The sequence below is a fragment of the Oncorhynchus tshawytscha genome, linkage group LG13 (assembly GCF_018296145.1).
Source record: "Oncorhynchus tshawytscha isolate Ot180627B linkage group LG13, Otsh_v2.0, whole genome shotgun sequence".
In the NCBI taxonomy this organism is placed as follows: domain Eukaryota; kingdom Metazoa; phylum Chordata; class Actinopteri; order Salmoniformes; family Salmonidae; genus Oncorhynchus; species Oncorhynchus tshawytscha.
Genome location: NC_056441.1, coordinates 44365296 through 44383905, shown reverse-complemented (window position 1 = coordinate 44383905; position 18610 = coordinate 44365296). Strand labels below are relative to the sequence as shown.

Below are 18610 nucleotides of genomic sequence, written 5' to 3'. Positions count from 1 at the left end.
CTTCAAGGAAATAATACTGTGGTGACCAGTCAAAATTTGTAATTTTACCTTTATTTAACTAGGCAAGTCAGTTAAGAACAAATTCTTATTTTCAATGAAGGCCTAGGAACAGTGTCTGTTCAGGGGCAGAATGACAGATTTGTACCTTGTCAGCAGCTCGGGGTTTTGAACTTGCAACCTTCCGGTTACTAGTCCAACGCTCTAACCACTAGGCTACCCTGCCGCCCCATATATAGTTACTATATTATATATATTCATATAAAACATGCCATGCCCAGAAAACACACCCTTTGCACAGTCTTCACATTTTGCTGCCTTAAAATTAAATAAAGGATGAAATCTCTGGATGAAAATAGAATATTCTAATTAATACAAATGTATAAAACTAAGATGTCTTCACACCCCAAATCAAATCAAATCAGTTGATACTTGGTGGAGGCACCTTTAGAAGCCATTACATTAATAAAGTCTGCAAAAAGCAGTACTCACTGTAGTGTTTGAGGACTAATGCAGTATTTACTGACTGTAGTGTTGCGGACATGACTGTAGTGTTTACATTTTACTATAGTGTAAACATACTTTTACTATAATATAGTAACTACAGTATTAATGTCCAGCATCATGTTATGGGCATGCTTGTCACTTGCAGGGACTAGAGTTTTTCAGGATCAAAATACATATGAAAGGAGCAAATCCCAGGTAAAAAGTTAGTTTCCCAACCAATTGTAATGAGCTTGAGGAATTTTGACAAAAACAATGGATAAATGTTGCCATAAGAGTTTGACAATGTTGAAAGAATCTAATTATTCACAGCTGTAATCCCTTTTTAAATGTAATTTTAAAACAGTGAAATATGAAGATAGTGGAAGTCTATATACCCCTTAAAACAGTTAAAATACCCCCCCCTTAAAATACGTATGACATCTGAAGGAGGCCATATACTTCTGTGTACATAATCAACTATTTTCTAGTCTGTCCCTAATGTAATCCCCTATGCAGAACATAGTAAAAGACCATGGAATGAATTATCATCTGGAGAAGTACAATAGAGACAATACATCAGTTCTTGATGCTTTTCTTGTCGACATTTTATTGTTTGGTTTTTACAGAATAATTTCACAAAATGCAATTGTTCGGTAAGAATAGAATTAAAGTTATCACAAACATTTATTGAAGACTGATTCTCTATCAGAGGTGATTAATCTGGTAGTTAAAATGTCTTGTGGACGAAAGAATGTTCCATGGTGTTCAAAGGCCGCCACTGTAAGGGGTCAAAGAGCATTACAACTGAGGTAGCTTTAACCCTAATTAAGTATACATTTTCACAACTTGAATGTTATTGATTGCTTTTCAGATTTGAATCAGTTCCAGATTTATACAGTTACTCACCTGCAGGTTGGGAAGTCCGGTGCATTCCAGCCATCCATGTATTCCTGCATAGTCCGGTTGAGACTAGGGCCCGGGATGTCTCCTGAAGGATTCAGTCTTCCACAAGCTCCACACACCTTGTCAGCCATGTGGGCACTCACTGTCACTATGATCTCCTGAGAGAGGCTGTATGACACCTGAAGGCCTGACATCCTCTCAATCATCACTGTCTTGTCATTAACCTTCACTGAGACCTCATTACTCATCAGGCGTGGTAGAGTCACCTTCTTACCGTTTATCTGTGAACAACATTGAAAGAGAAAGTAACACTGATGGAATAGTAAACCATCTGACAATCCTAGATACTGAAGGCAATTGGTGTTATCCATAAACAATATTTAATAATAAATATACGAGGTGACTCACCCAAGTTTCATGCTTGCTGTTGACAGTGATGATCAGGTCATTAAAGTAGACGTACACAGCAACAACGCTCTTGAGGCCAGTCTTCCCACAGTCCTGCAAGGTCACCACCACTCTGAACCACTCTTCCACAAGAGCATTGTCACAAACTTTGATGATCTCATAGGCCCCCATGGCTGTGATTGCGCCACTTCTTTCATTGAAAAGGGTGAAGGCACCGTTAGTCTCCAACAAACACTTTTTGAGATAGCAGCCACGTTGACCATCCTTGACCTGGCAGCTCTCATCAGCCTTGCACTTGGTGGCCTCACACTTCACATCACCAGAGGCAGAGCAGGTGCAGAGCTCCTGGCAATCCTCTGACAACACAGATTCACCAATCTGAGGGAGAAAAATAGGTACATATATCCATCTGACAATAATGTGTATTTGTGGTACATATTCTTCTACTGTAATGTAAACACTACACATTGTTGGTGTATGTTCTAGGTAAACTCCACCTTGTAGGTGTGTCCTTTGTGGTAACAGCTGCACATGTCCCACTTAACACAGCCTGTCCCATTGAAGTAGTAGTCTACATTGCAGGCACAGCCCTCAGCACAGGTGGTGGGGCAGGTGATAATGTCAGAGAGGCCGGGACATGGGGTGGCACAGATCTCAGAGCAGCTCTGGTAATGGCTGTTGGCAGGACAGTCCAGGGCTACACAGGAATAGACTAAGTGATTAGACATGCAATATGGTGTCCAGCCACAACACTCAAGAATCAAAATCACCTTCATTCGCCAAATACATTTACATGTACCAGGAATTTGACCTGATGAAATGTTGCTGAAAACAATCATCAGAATATACAGACCGAATATATATACAAAAGAAAGCCAAAGCCAAATGTGTCCCAATCCACAGACTACTAAATACTTACGACAGAAGGTTGCTGTTCTCCAGTTACTGATGTTCACCCCAAAGTCCTGGCAGTCAATCATGTACGCTGATATGCTTTGACAGAGAACCTTACGGTCTCCCTCAGACAAGCAGACATCATAGACACAATCTCTGAAGTAAGAGGTGGGGTCTATCACATTGTGGCAGGCGACGAAGGGACCATGAGGGTTTGTGATGATGCTACAGTCAGCCTCAAATATGAGTTTCTTCTTTGCCTCACACTTGGGGCAGAAGTCTCCGCTGCAGCCATCCTCACAAACCACATGCGGCACACTGATCTTCCAGGCTGCCCCAAAGGTCAGGAGGTCCTTGGTTACTTTCCCATCAGGCAGTTGAAACTCATCATTCTTGTTATCGTTGAAATTGCCACACAGACCACAGGTCTTGCCCCGGTAGTTGCCAGGGACGGTGACAATGATGTGGTACACAAGGTCATAGGTGACTCTCAGGCCGAAGTCTGTTGTGATGACATCATAGGTGCCCTCTTGGTAGGCCTGCACTGCTCCATTGTTAAGATTCACAGGGAGGCTCATCATAATTCCATTTACCTGGATGAATGGCATATCAAATATGACCGTAACAAATGGCTAGTGTCAAGCCTCTTCTAATTATATGCACTAGGTTAGTTGTATACTTTATGCCCTCTTATTTTCTTAAAGTGATTACGGAATTGTCTCATGTTAATTAATCAAACACAAAAAGAGTGTGTGCATTTGTCATACAGTCAAATTAAATACTAACCATTATCATTCCTGCTTGATTCTTCCTTAGAACCAGGGTATTACCATAGACTTCTACAGCCACAAGCTTGGCAACAGATACCTTTGGATTATTTGACATGGCGTACCACTTCTCATTCTCCACCACAACAGAGAAGGGGTTGAGGCGTGTGCCCTCTAGATAGCAGCTTTGAGCTGCAGTGTAGGTGCAGGTACCTTGGAAGTCATATAAGCTGTTGTCAAAGGTCTTGTAATGTGGGTCACCTGAGATGGTGCAGACTCCCTTTCCAACAGCCTGGCAATGCCTTACCCCATTCTTCACCTCACACGTCTCATGGGGGCCACAGCTGAACTTCACACACTTCACCTGATCAATAAAATAAGACATAATTAAGCCACGAAAATATCCTTCACATCAAATAACTTTTATTGTTTAGATGTATAGATTAACACTTGATTAGATCAAGGGAAAATATGTTTCTTTGCTCAAATATTAAGATGTTCAACTAAACCGTGCATCGTTCCAAAATGTTAATATACATACAGCTACATTTGAAGTATTTACAGAATTTAAACAAAATACAGAAAATGGACCAAAAGGCAAATACATGACATTAGGCATACCTTACTAAGACCAATGTAAACATACCTTGCCATTGCATGTGCACTCCTCCTGACAGAGCCCATTGGGATGGAAGACTTGGCCATTTTTGTAGAATTTATCATTGTAAAGACAACCACATTGCGACAGGGGCACACACTTTTTTCCATTAAGCACATAGCCCTTGTCACACATACAGCTCTTCACACAACTGGTATTGCACATGGAGGGACTTTCTGGGGCTTCACAGGTGGCAGGACAGCCCCTTCCACACACCTCATAGTGGCTGTTCTCTGGGCATTCAGGGGCATCTTTTGGGGGGATTAAGGGCAGAAATTATAAGAAAAGTATGGTTACACTGTCACAGCTAGTGTTCACCAGTCACCCTTGGGAGAATCCCTGTTGCTTGAAACACAATATGACACATTTGATTGACATACCTGGGTTACCAGAGGCAGGCGATCCATAGCCATTGGCATAAGCTCCACCAATGCTGTAGATAGCGAATGGGGAGTTAGCGTGGGCTATCTGGTGGAAGCTAGCTCCAGTACCATACAAGACCTCAGCCCATGAGTACTCAGTTCCGTCCACTTTGTGCCACTCAATTTTTAAGGGCATTGGGAGCTCGTCTACCGTGAACCCACCCAGGTCCTTGGTAAGAGCCACCATTACGAACATGTTGTGGAAGCCAGCTTGCCCTTCTAGAGAGTATGAAGTGCTGAATTGATCAGTTGGTAGAATGGTGAACAGAAAAGGGTCGTAGTATTGCTTCTTTCCTATGTCACCTCCGTTGAACTCATACAGGACCTGAATGCCTTTGTCAGCACTCAAGTAATAGGAATTTGGCCAGGTGACAATGAGCTCCAACGATTGTCCTGGGAACATTGGTAGTGTAAGGAAATCGATACCAGTTTGAATCACTTTGACTTGAGTGAACTGAGATGTTTGGATATAAAGACTATCATATCTGTTGATGTCTTTATGGAAAGGCAGTGGTGCAACAATGAATTCCTTCCCCCAACTCTTAACGGGCTGGAGCTGCTCATAGACGTGGTTGCAGCCAGTGTATTTCTTAGTACAGCTGTGTCCTGAGAGAACTCCTACTGGAAACTTAGAGATCACGTTGGTGCCACTCAGATCAAACTGGCTCTGAATCTGTACACTCTCAAAGGGCAAAAGATCGATTGTCAGCTTGCTGCCTGCAAAATACTTTTGCCTTTGGAATGTCACCGGGCCAGTCAGATAGACCTCAACCCCAAAGTTCTTCTCTTTGTAGTTGATGATGGAAAACTCTTTGGAGAACCTATCACCAGCGGTCGACATGGGGGTGAAGATGAAGTACTCTGTTCCCCAGTCCTTCACAGGGTAGACGACAGAGGTGTCAGCAGTTTCCTTTTTGTAGTTGAGTGACAACACTGTGACCTCCTGGGAAGCTTCGATCAGGACAGTGGGAAAGTTCTTTTTACTGCCAATCATCTCTACTCCTTTGGGTAGGTCAAAGGACACGCTTTTACTAGGGTCAACTGTCTTCTCATAGACCTTCCCAAGGGCAGTTACCTTGACCTTAGTGGGTTGGAGGGAGGTGGGGGGAGATGCCACTTCAATCTTAAAGCTTGAGCCTTTATAGTCTTCAATATAATTTTGCATGAAGGCTGTGGCAAACTCTTTCCCTGCCGGCCCAGCAGAGCAAAGTCCTAGAAAACAATGTTTCAAAAATGTAAAAAAATGTAAGTTCACTAAGGATAATAATTATGCAAGCCACCAACATCACACTATCTATTTTTGAAGCAACATAAATTCTGAATGTAAAGTTAATAGTGCAGAATAGAATAGTGTGAGATAATGATAATATTATGATTTAGTAAGGGAAAAACTTTTGTTATCTGACTCAGTTTAGCTTGAAGACAAAGACAACCTTGGTCATTTTCAGGAGAGAAACAACACCCCACATGAAAAAATACTGCAGTTTACAATCAAATTCCATAGTAAAGTGTAGTGCAGTATATTGTAGAATACTATGCTCCACACTGTAGTATTCCTAGATCATGTGTAGAACTTGGGGATAGATCAAAATGTACTGGGGGAGAGGCAGGTCCAACTCAAGTTGTCATCCCCCAAAAATATACCCCCTCCCAAACATAAAAAACATTTGCCACATGACCCTCCCCTTGTACTGTAAAATAAAATGAACATGCTCCCTCCTCATGTAATTAACTCAAAATAATGTTGACAAGAACAAATAACAATAACTGTAGCGATCCTGTGTTCATGAATGTTTATGTGACTTCATGCTTTTGTTGCACAGTAGACACCACACAGGGCTACGGGCAAGAAGGTTGAGGGTTCGCCAACCACCACAGACGAGCTCAGTCTTCCTGTCTGTTTCTGTAAGTATAGACGCTGGGAGATGTGAAGAAAATACAGGGAGTGAATATTTAATGATTAAACAGACAGGAAACAAAACACGAGCAGCGTCTGGACAAGGGACACATAACGACATTAATGCTGACTCAGGAAAGAATCTGAGTAAGTGACAGATATAGGGGAGGTAATTAATAACGTCATGGAGTCTAGGTGAGTCCAGTGAAGCGCTGATGTGCGTAACGACGGTGACAGGTGTGCGTAATGATGAGCAGCCTGGCGGCCTCGAGCACCAGAGAGCAGGCAGACATGACAGTTTCATTACACTGTGACCAATGATCAGCTATGGGGAAATCAGATTTTCTACATTTTGATGCCATATTTATAATTATATAAAATATATGCAGCGAATTTTCCCCAGCAGGTTTCTGTGCCAATGCACCACACAACCAATTAACGAAACAAACCGACTTTGGGCACTTCAATATCATTGTTTGCTTGTTTAACACCAAAATAGTAGACTCTCAATCTGTTTAAATAGAAAATGCATCCCTCCCTACTAGAGCTGGCCCCATTTTGGTCGACTGAGATTTCTTAATTAAAGCAGTCTCAAATATGTTTGTTTTTTTCATAGCGCACAAGACACCAATCTGATTTGCGCCTGTCTCAGTGGACTAATCCATTGTGGAGGCTGTAGGGATGGCACAGTCCATCACTCTAAGACATGTGCAACTGAAATTGTATATGGTTATATTATGTAAGAACAATGGTGCAACTAGGGTTTACTAGAACTTTCAATAAATTCCCTGGTTTTCCCAAAATACAGGATGGAGGTGTATTGGAATCGGGATGGACTAAACAGGAAATCCGGAATCCTCCAACCACGATTTTTGGAAAATCAGTGAATTTATAGAACATTATTGGAATTGTGCAACACTAATAAAAAAAACATTATTTTATGACCAATGTGATTTCACCCGCATATTGGATAGCGGTTGCGGTCTGCAGTTCTGAAACATAGCTTAATCTTCTATGCGCAGTTGAATTGGCGCCTTTTCCTAGACCATGTTGCTATGTGCATAATGGAAAAGTTAACCAGTATATTGGTGTTGAGAACAATGCGACGGAGGCAGCAGCGGAGTGTGAAGAGAAAACAGCCCTTGCCTTGTCTAAGAAAAGTGAGGAGAGAGAATTAGGTCTGTAATCAATAGCCTAACAGTTAAATGTGCCTGGCTTTATTAACAATCCATATATATCTACAGAAATAAGACAGATCTGACTTCTGTTGCCTTTTGAGTAGTGAGTTCTAAGTCTCACGCAATTTGACCATTTCGGCTGTTTTGAATCTTTGCTATGCTATAAGAAATACATTTTTTTTTTCATGGACAGCCTCACTCCCTACCTTGTAAAATTACCCAGTATCTAAGGCTTGACAATATTGCAATGTCATTAAACTTTTTGGTGTTTTCTAACAGATGTCTCTGTCCATTTATCAAATTGCTGCTGCACAGTTTTTGGATTAACTGATAAAACCAATCCAAAAAATACATACACAGACAAAGATTTTTAAAAGTGACTGGGATTGCACAAAAAAAGTCAGGGACTTATTGCCATTGTGGGTCACATTTTTTACATGAATATACACTACCGTTCAAAAGCTTGGGGTCACTTAGAAATGGCCATAATCAGCAACCGTCACTCCTGTGGTCCAATGACACGTTGTGTTAGCACGTTGTGTTAGCACGTTCTGCCATTGGGACAGGCACATTTAAACCCCTTTTTTAAATTTTCACCTAAAATGACATACCCAAATCTAACTGCCTGTAACTCAGGCTCTGAAGCAAGGATATGCATATTGTTGATAGCATTTGAAAGGAAACGCATTGAAGTTTGTGGAAATGTGAAATAAATTGTAGGAGAATATAACAAAAGATCTGGTGAAAGATAATACAAAGAAAAAAAACTGATATTTTGTATTTCTTTTGTACCATCATCTTTGAAATGCAAGAGAAAGGTCATCACGTATTATTCCAGCCCAGCTGAAATTTCGATTTTGTCCACTAGATGGCAGCAGTGTATGTGAAAAGTTGTAGACTGATCCAATGAACCATTGCATTTCTGTTCAAAATGTTGTATCAAGACTGCCCAAATGGTTCATTAATAACTTGTCTTGTTCAAAACTGTGCACTCTCCTCCAACAATAGCATGGTATACTTTCACTGTAATAGCTACTGTAAATTAGTGCATTTAGATGAACAATAATTTAAGTTCTGTCTTTGTCCTGGGAAATGTTCTTGTTACTTACAACCTCATGCTAATCGCATTAGGGCACCCACCGATCCTGAAGAAGTTATTAAAAACAGCCTATAACATCAAAAACACTATTCATTGAGTTTTGATGTGTAGCATATGCAAAACCTTATAGTCTATGCATGCATAGGCCTATCGGCTTACAGTGGATTCTGAAAATATTCAGACGCCTTCAATTTTTCCACATTTTGTAACATTCCAGATTTATTATAAAATTGATTAAATAATAAAAATCCTCAACATTTTACCCACAATACCCAATAACGACAAAGTGAAGAGGTTTTCAGAATTTTTTACAAAAGTATTAAATTAAAAACCAAAATACATTATTTACATCTGAGACTCGAAATTGAGCTCAGGTGCATTCTGTTTCCATAGATCATCCTTTAGATATTTCTGCAATATGGTTGGAATCCATCTGTGCTAAATTCAATTGATTGGACATGATTTGGAAAGGCACACACGTCTATAGAAGTTTCCACAGTTGATAGTGCAGTAAAAGGCACATGACAGCCCGCTTGGAGATTTCCAAAAAGCACCTAAAATACTCTCAGACCATGAGAACAAGATTCTCTGGTTTGATGAAACCAAGATTGAACACTTTGGCTTGAGTGCCAAGCGTCACATCTGGAAGAAACCTGGCACCATCCCTACGTTGAAGCATGGTGGTGGCAGAATCATGCTGTGAGGATGTTATTAGCGGCATGGACTGGGAGACTAGTCGGGATCGAGAGAAATATGAATATCTCTGGAGAGACCTGAAAATAGCTGTGCAGCGACGCTCCCCGGCAAACCGGACAGCACTTGAGAGGATCTGCAGAGAAGAATGGGAGAAACTCCCAAAATACAGGTGTACCACGCATGTAGCGTTATACCCAAGAAGTCTCAAGGCTGTAATCGCTGCCAGAGGTGCTTCAACAAAGTACTGAGTAAAGGGTCTGAATACTTATATAGAACATGAAAAACTGAAATATCACATTTACACATTTGCAAAAATGTCTAAAAAACATTACGGGGTATTGTGTGTAAATTGATGAGGGGGGATGATTTAATACATTTGTATAATACGGCTGTAACGTAACAAAATGTGGAAAAAGTCAAGGGGTCTGAATACTTTCTGAAAGCACTGTATGTTTCCACTGTATGATATTCATCTAAAAACTTCAGGAAACAGCAGAGGGAACACCCCCCTATCCACATCGATGGAACAGTAGTGGAGAGGGTAGTAAAGTTAAGTTCCTCGGCGTACACATCACAGACAAACTGAATTGGTCCACCCACACAGATAGCATCGTGAAGAAGGCGCAGCAGCACCTCTTCAACCTCAGGAGGCTGAAGAAATTCGGCTTGTCACCAAAAGCACTCACAAACTTCTACAGATGCACAATAGAGAGCATCCTGGCGGGCTGTATCACCGCCTGATACGGCAACTGCTCCGCCCACAACCGTGAGGCTCTCCAGAGGGTAGTGAGGTCTGCACAACGCATCACCGGGGGCAAACTACCTGCCCTCCAGGTCACCTACACCACCCGATGTCACAGGAAGGCCATAAAGATCATCAAGGACAACAACCACCCGAGCCACTGCCTGTTCACCCCGCTATCATCCAGAAGGCGAGGTCAGTACAGGTGCATCAAAGCTGGGACCGAGAGACTGAAAAACAGCTTCTATCTCAAGGCCATCAGACTGTTAAACAGCCACCACTAACATTGAGTGGCTGCTGCCAACACACTGACTCAACTCCAGCCACTTTAATAATGGGAATTGATAGGAAATTATGTAAAATATATCACTAGCCACTTTAAACAATGCTACCTAATATGTTTACATACCCTACATCATTCATCTCATATGTATCTTTATGTAATACATGTATCACTAGCCACTTTAACTATGCCACTTTGTTTACATACTCATCTCATATGTATATACTGTACTCGATACCATCTACTGTATCTTGCCTATGCCGCTCTGTACCATCACTCATTCATATATCTTTATGTACATATTCTTTATCCCCTTACACTTGTGTCTATAAGGTAGTAGTTTTGGAATTGTTAGCTAGATTACTTGATGGTTATTACTGCATTGTCGGAAATAGAAGCACAAGCATTTCGCTACACTCGCATTAACATCTGCTAACCATGTGTATGTGACAAATAAATTTGATTTGAGGATAGACCATTAGACAGGTAGACTATAGTGACCTGTGGTATAGTAAAAGTTAGCACATGGAAAAGCATAAGGAAAGTACTAAACACCTTGATAAAGGGGAGGAACATGCAAGTAAACCCCCCAGTAAACAGCACCATCATTAAGTTCACAGACGACACAACATTGGTAGGCCTGATCACCGACAACGATGAGACAGCCAATAGGGAGGATGTCAGAGACCTGGCCGGGTGGTGCCAGAATAACAACCTATCCCTCAACGTAACCAAGACTAAGGAGATGATTGTGGACTACAGGAAAAGGAGGACTGAGCACGCCCCCATTCTCATCGTGGGGCTGTAATGGAGCAGGTTGAGAGCTTCAAGTTCCTTGGTGTCCACATCAACAACAAACTAGAATGGTCCAAAAACACCAAGACAGTCGTGAAGAGGGCACGACAAAGCCTATTCCCCCCCAGGAAACTAAAAAGATTTGGCATGGGTCCTGAGATCCTCAAAAGGTTCTACAGCTGCAACATCGAGAGCATCCTGACTGGTTGCATCACTGCCTGGTACGGTATTTGCTCGGCCTCTGACCGTAAGGCACTACAGAGGGTAGTGTGTACGGCCCAGGACATCACTGGGGCTATACTGCCTGCCACTCAGGACGTCTACACCAGGCGGTGTCAGAGGAAGGCCCTAAAAATGGTCAAAGACCCCAGCCACCCCAGTAACAGACTGTTCTCTCCACTACCGCATGGCAAGCGGTACCAGAGTGTCAAGTCTAGAACAAAAAGGCTTCTCAACAGTTTTTACCCCGAAGCCATAAGACTCCTGAACAGGTAATCAAATGGCTACCCGGACAATTGCATTGTGTGCCCCCCTCAACCCCTCTTTTTTACGCTGCTGCTACTCTCCGTTTATCATATATGCATAGTCACATAACTATACATTCATGTACATGCTACCTCAATCACCCTGACTAACCGGTGTCTGTATGTAGCCTTGTTACTTTTATAGGCTCGCTACTGTACATAGCCTGTCTTTTTACTGTTGTTTTATTTCTTTACTTACCTATTGTTCACCTAATACCTTTTTTGCACTATTGGTTAGAGCCTGTAAGTAAGCATTTCACTGTAATGTCTACACCTGTTGTTTTCGGCGCACATGACAAATAAACTTTGATTTGATTTGGAAATAGCAATCTGTCCCTTACTATCTAATTTGTAGTATACTATACTACACACTGTAGTATCCCTCGATCATCTAGTGCTGTAGGGCAGCCCCCGAAGTGACTCTTCTTCTCAACACTCTTTGCAAAAGTTTTTATTGTCTTCTCAGGAATTCTCAGGTAGCAGAGGTTCTCCCCGAGTTGATGATCCATTTGACATCATGGCTATAATTTACCACATTTGCCAGTAGAAATGTGTTCAACATCCACTGAAGTAGCTAGCAAGTGTACTACCTACAGTAGTTGCCAAGGTAACCAACCAGACTTCCTAGTTTAGTTAACCAAAACCATCAGACCGAGCGTGCTATTATGAAAATCAATTCAACAATACCAATACTGTTTTCAATTAGACTTTTGCTTTCAAAAGCAGCTCAAACAAAACTTGTAAAAATGAACTATGGCCATTGAATTCTACTGTGCAAATATACAGGTAAATAATACATTCTCTAGAATGCCCTTCAAGCCAATCAGAAAAAGTCTGCCACAATTCCATGGTATAATTAAGTGATAAGTCCCGAGAGGGTGTGGTATATGACCATTAAACCACAGATAGTTCAAAAATATATTTGATTATTACCATGGCATTGTTGAATACTTGTTTCTGATTGGCTTGAAGGGCATTCTAGAGCATGCAATATTTCCCTATAACGCACTGTATATTTGCACGGTAAACAATCTGGAAAATAATGTTGTTCATTATTTTTCGTAGAACGCATTAGCCCCTCGTTGATTATACCTTACATATACCACGGCTAAGGGCTGTTGTTATGCACAACGCAACAAGGAGTGCCTGGATAAAGTAATTAGCCATGGTATATTGGCCAAATACCACACACCCCTGATGTGGCTTATTGCTATTATAAACTGGTTGCCAACGTAATTAGAACAGTAAATAGTATATTTTGTCATTTGTGTATACGGTCTGCTATACCACGGCTTTCAGCCAATCAGCATTCAGGGCTCAAACGTCCCAGTTTATAATACAGTATCCTACAGTCATGTCCACAAAAAATAGCTTGCTTACTATCTATCTAGTACTTACCACTAAGCAGCAGAACCGCGAAACATTGCAGCGTCCCCTTCATCCTTACGGCCAAAAACAAATACAAATGGTTATCCCCTGACACCACATAACAACCTTTATGAGATTGACAGGAATGTATAAGCAGTAAAACATCTAAAGGGCATGCCAAATGGATTCTACATATGGTAGAAAACATAACTTCAGAAACATCCCAAGCATAGTGTTGTCAAGGGAAATTAGTAATAATGATTTTTTTTTAGACCTACTAGTCAAAAAACTTTTTTTTTTAAATCTCTTACCTGGATGACTGGCTTGATGGGCTCCTGGGTGCATGCCTTATATTTGGTTGGTCTTCCAGATTACAGCCAATCAGTACAGAGCAGTACCTTTATCAGGTGCCACCTGCCAAGACAGGTGTCACCTCTGTACATGACAAACCCTTCTGTCCAGATCTTATCACTGATCAGATCTTATATAGACATACACCCACACAGTCCGGATGCTTGGTTGCTGTTAATGTGTATTCTATTAGCAACTCAAAACCATTTGCTGTATCCACAACAATGCAGAGTTTAACGGTCCAATGCAGCCATTTTTATCTCAATATCAAATCATTTCTGGGTACCAATTAAGTACTTTACTGTCATTGTTTTCAATTAAATTGGTCAGAAATACAATTTCTTATTGGACTAACTAATTTATTGCCTGGTGATGACACCAGGCTGGCAAAAAATGCCACAGGCTGAAATTTCAGACAGTCTTTTCAAGCAGCTCTTACACTAAAAAGGCATTATCAACATTTTCACGATTTTATTCCAATTTCAAAGTGTGGAAGTATACACTCAGTTTATTTGGTACACCCTGTTACGGTTTTCTTCCGTTGAAGGAGAGTCGGACCAAAATGCAGCGTGGTTAATACGATACATCTTTAATGAAGATGACACACGAAAATACAAAACAACAAACGGAACGTGAAAACCTATACAGCCTATCTGGTTAAATGACAACACTGAGACAGGAACAATCACCCACAAAACACTCAAAGAATATGGCTGCCTAAATATGGTTCCCAATCAGAGACAACGAGAATCACCTGCCTCTGATTGAGAACTGCCTCAGGCAACCATAGACTTTGCTAGAACACCCCACTAAGCCACAATCCCAAAACCTACGAAAGAAAACCCATACATAAACACAACACAAAATAAACCCATGTCACACCCTGGCCTGACCAAATAAATATAGAAAACACAAAATACAAAGACCAGGGCGTGACACACCCATCTAGTACCTTTGCCTCCGGAACAGCCTGAATTCTTCAGGGCATGGAAACATTACTCAATTGGTATCAAGGGACCTAATATGTGTCAGGAAAACATTCCCCACACCATTACAACACCGGCAGCAGCCTGTACAGTTGATACCAGGCAGAATGGGCCCAGAATGGACTCTTGCTGATTATGCCAAATTCTGGCTCTGCCATCAGCATGATGCAACAGGAACCGGGATTTGTCAGACCGGGCAATGTTTTTCCATTCCTCAAATTGTCCAGTGTTGGTGATGGCTTGCCTACTGGAGCTAATGCTTGTTTTTAGCTGATTGGAGTGGAACCTGGTGTGGTCGTCTGCTGCAATAGCCCATCTGTGAAAAGGACCGACGAGTTGTGCTTTCCGAGATGCCGTTCTGCACACCACTGTTGTGCTGTGCTGTTATTTGCCTGTTTGTGGCCCGCTTGTTGGCTTGCACGATTCTTGCCATCTCATCAACAAGCTGTTTTCGCCCACAGGACTGTCCCTGGCTGGATGTTTTTTGGTTGTCGCATCATTCTCAGTAAACTCTAGACACCTTAGCTTTTGAAAAGCTCAGGAGGCCGGCTGTTTCTGAGATACCAGTACGCCTGGCACCGACGATCACACCACGCTCAAAATCGATTAGGTCACTCCTTTTGCCCATTCTAACGTTCAATCGAACAGTAACTGAATGCCTTGATGCCTTTCTGACTGCTTTATATAGCAAGCCACATGAGCAAAGCATGTGAATTGGGTGGTGTACCTAATAAACTGGCCATTATAAAAGACACAGGACAATCACGTTTTTGACTGCATTGGGCGTTTAAGTAAAACATACTGATAAATATGAAAAATAGATAAATTGATGACATTTGGTAGCTTCTGTGAAATGTTATTGTAATATTCAGTAGATGTAATATCTAATGGCATATCATCCCCAACAAATAGATTGCAATTGAGTTGGTCATCCAGCATCCTCATGACATTAGGTGAAATTGATTATTGTAAAGTGTAGACCTATGTATTACCATCAAACTGCTGAAAGTGGCCGGTCTTTACAAATTAAATGGGTTAGCCTAGTGGTGACAAGTGACAAGGTGAAAAATCTGTCTATGTGCACTTTAGCAAGACACTTAACCGTAACCCTAATTTCACCATCCACAATGGCAGACCCTGGCTGTGACCCCACTCTCTGAGGGTGTCTCAGGGAGTGGGAAAAAAAACACATATAAATGACACACTTGTACATGTGAAATAGAAGGAAAAAAATATAGCACCCACCAAATGAACCTCTAGCTCTAGATAGATCCCTGTAGGCCTACTCTGTAAAGGGTTCTAGCGTAGGATGGGTTATGGATGGGGGAACACTTTCAGCCCACCTTCACTTGGAGATACATCCTTCATTCTAGATTTGGAAGGCACCGGCATCTTATAAATAAACGCCTGTTTCCAGTTGCAGATGGAACGACAATAACTAGGAAATAATCAGAAAGACATTAAATCCACTTTTTGTACCGAGTGAGAAATGCCTCTTGTATGTGTGTATATCTTTCTTATGGCCGCGCTGTGTGACTGAAGTGCTGTCATCTTCTTCTACATGTGGCCGCATTGCTTAGAAATGACTATTTCCTTCAAAGATTTTTGGACATGCAAGACATCCAGCAGCTAATATGACAGTTTAAAAACATAGCTTGCCCAAAAAAAGTGGTCTCTTGGTGAAACTTACCTTGGGCATGAGGTAAATTGCGCATAGGGACAGGGTAAGCATGATTAGCCATTGGCTCAACTTGCCCCTAGCCAAATGGCACAATTTACCCCAAAGCAACCTTTTTGACTATATTAGCCCACACAGCTACAAGGATTCACTTTCATGCTAGGTTCAGGACCTCATATTGCAGCTTATAGAGACCCCAACTGATGTATAAAACAGTCTTAAAACGATCTACTTTGGTTGAGTTACACTACTAGACCAAAAGTATGTGAACACCTGCTCGTTGCACATCTCATTCCAAAATCATGGGCATCAATATGGAGTTGGTCCCTCCTTCGCTGCTATAACAGCCTCCACTCTTCTGGGAAGGCTTTCCACTAGATGTTGGAACTTTGCTGCGGGGACTTTCTTCCATTCAGCCACAAAAGCATTAGTGAGGTCGGGCACTGATGATGGGCGATTAGGCCTGGCTCGCAGTCGGCATTCCAAATCATCCCAAAGGTGTTTAATGGGGTTGCGGTCAGGGCTCTGTGCATGCCAGTCAAGTTCTTCCACACCGATCTCCACAAACCATTTCTGTATGGACCTCGCTTTGTGCATGGCGACATTGTCATGCTGAAACAGGAAAGGACCTTCCCAAAGTTGGAAGCACAGAATCGTCCTGAATGTCATTATATGCTGTAGCATTAAGATTTCCCTTCACACAAAACATGACAAACAGCCACAGACCATTATTCCTCCTCCACCAAACTTTACAGTTGGCACTATGCATTTGGACAGGTAGCGTTCTTCTGGCATCCGCCAAACCTTTATTCATCTGTCGGACTACCAGATGGTGAAGTGGGATTCATCACTGCAGAGAACGCATTTCCATTGCTCCAAAGTCCAATGAAGGCGTGCTTAACACGACTCCAGCCAAAGCTTGGCAATGCGCATGGTGATCTGAGGCTTGCGTGCGGCTGCTCAGCCATGAAAACTTATTTCATGAAGTTCCCGACTAACGGTTATTGTGCTGACGTTGCTTCCAGAGGGAGTTTGGAACTCAGTAGTGAGTGTTACAACCGCTACGCACTTCAGCACTTAGCGGTCACGTTCTGTGAGCTTGTGTGGCCTACCACTTAGTGGCTGAGCCGTTGTAGCTCCTAGACTTTTCCACTTCACAATAACAGCACTTACAGTTGACCGGGGCAGCTCTAGCAGGGCAGAAATCTGACAAACTGACTTATTGGAAATTTGGCATCCTATGACGGTGCCACATTGAAAGTCACTGACCTCTTCAGAACGGGTTGTTCTACTGCCAATATTTGTCTATGGAGATTGCATGGCTGTGTGCTCGATATTATACACAACAGGTGTGGCTGAAGTAGCTGAATCCACTCATTTTAAGGTGTGTCCACATGCTTGTATACTAAATATTTTGGACCTAACTTGCTTACCACAATTTCCACAATGCATCTGCTCACAAATGTGTTGTTAAACATAATAATGTAATGGTTACATCTCTTACTGTAATATGCATTCATTTCAAAGGATGTGGAACCAATGTTTGGTTCTATTTTTCTGCAATGTTTCCTGACTATTTTCACCTTAAACATATTGGTTTTCTGAGCTGGTCTTCATAGACAGATGTGACTCATGGTTTTTAGCTCATTAGCTGCTGAGTGAATTGTATGTGATGCTATTGAATAACAATTACAGTATTTATATTCAGGGTGGTGAATGAAAACATTGTTTTAGACACACCCTACAGGAACTTTAAACCCAACACACACAAATGATCAAATGGATGGAGATTGTTAAAAGGAAAGATTAACATTGTGCAGAACACACATTTCATTGTTTCACAGATATTAGGTTGATAACAGAGAAAGTTACTGCAATCATGATCTACTTTCTCAGGTTGCAAGTTCAATATGGACAGGTAAAACATTTAAAACACATTTCACTACACCTAATGGTTAGAGTGACAAGGTGAAAAATCTGTCTATGTGCCCTTTAGCAAGACACTTAACCATAACCCTAATTTCACCATCCACAATGGCAGTCCCTGGCTGTGACCCCACTCTGAGGGTGTCTCAGGGAGTGGGAAATGAAAAAAACAAACATAAATTACACACTTGTACATGTGAAATAGAAGAAAAGAAATATAGCACCCACCAAATGAACCTCTAGCTCTAGTTAAATCCCTGTAGGCCTACTCTGTAAAGGGTTCTAGCGTAGGATGGGTTATGGATGGGGGAACACTTTCAGCCTACCTTTACTTGGAGATACATCCTTCATTCTAGAGTTGGAAGGCACCGGCATCTTATAAATAAATGCCTGTTTCCAGTTGCAGATGGAACGACGATAACTAGGAAATTCAACATGGACAGGTAAAACATTTAAAACAACACATTTCACTACACCTCTCCGGTGTATGTGACAATAAAACATAATTTATTTATTTGTATTTTGATACAAAGTTCTAACAAGTAGGCTAAA

General features: G+C 41.6%; 1 protein-coding gene across 1 annotated transcript; it reads right to left on the bottom strand.

The window, feature by feature from the left end:
- Positions 1-1072: 1072 nt before the first annotated feature.
- Positions 1073-13203, bottom strand: LOC112266613 (IgGFc-binding protein). Its single transcript, XM_024444244.2, has 9 exons — positions 13148-13203; positions 4494-5747; positions 4102-4364; positions 3475-3819; positions 2714-3281; positions 2292-2491; positions 1795-2172; positions 1390-1667; positions 1073-1261 (listed from the first exon to the last, which is right to left on the bottom strand). The coding sequence occupies exons 1-9, from the start codon at positions 13188-13190 to the stop codon at positions 1249-1251; spliced, it is 3342 nt and encodes a 1113-aa protein (XP_024300012.2). The 5' UTR covers positions 13191-13203; the 3' UTR covers positions 1073-1248.
- Between the last annotated feature and the right edge of the window lie 5407 nt (positions 13204-18610).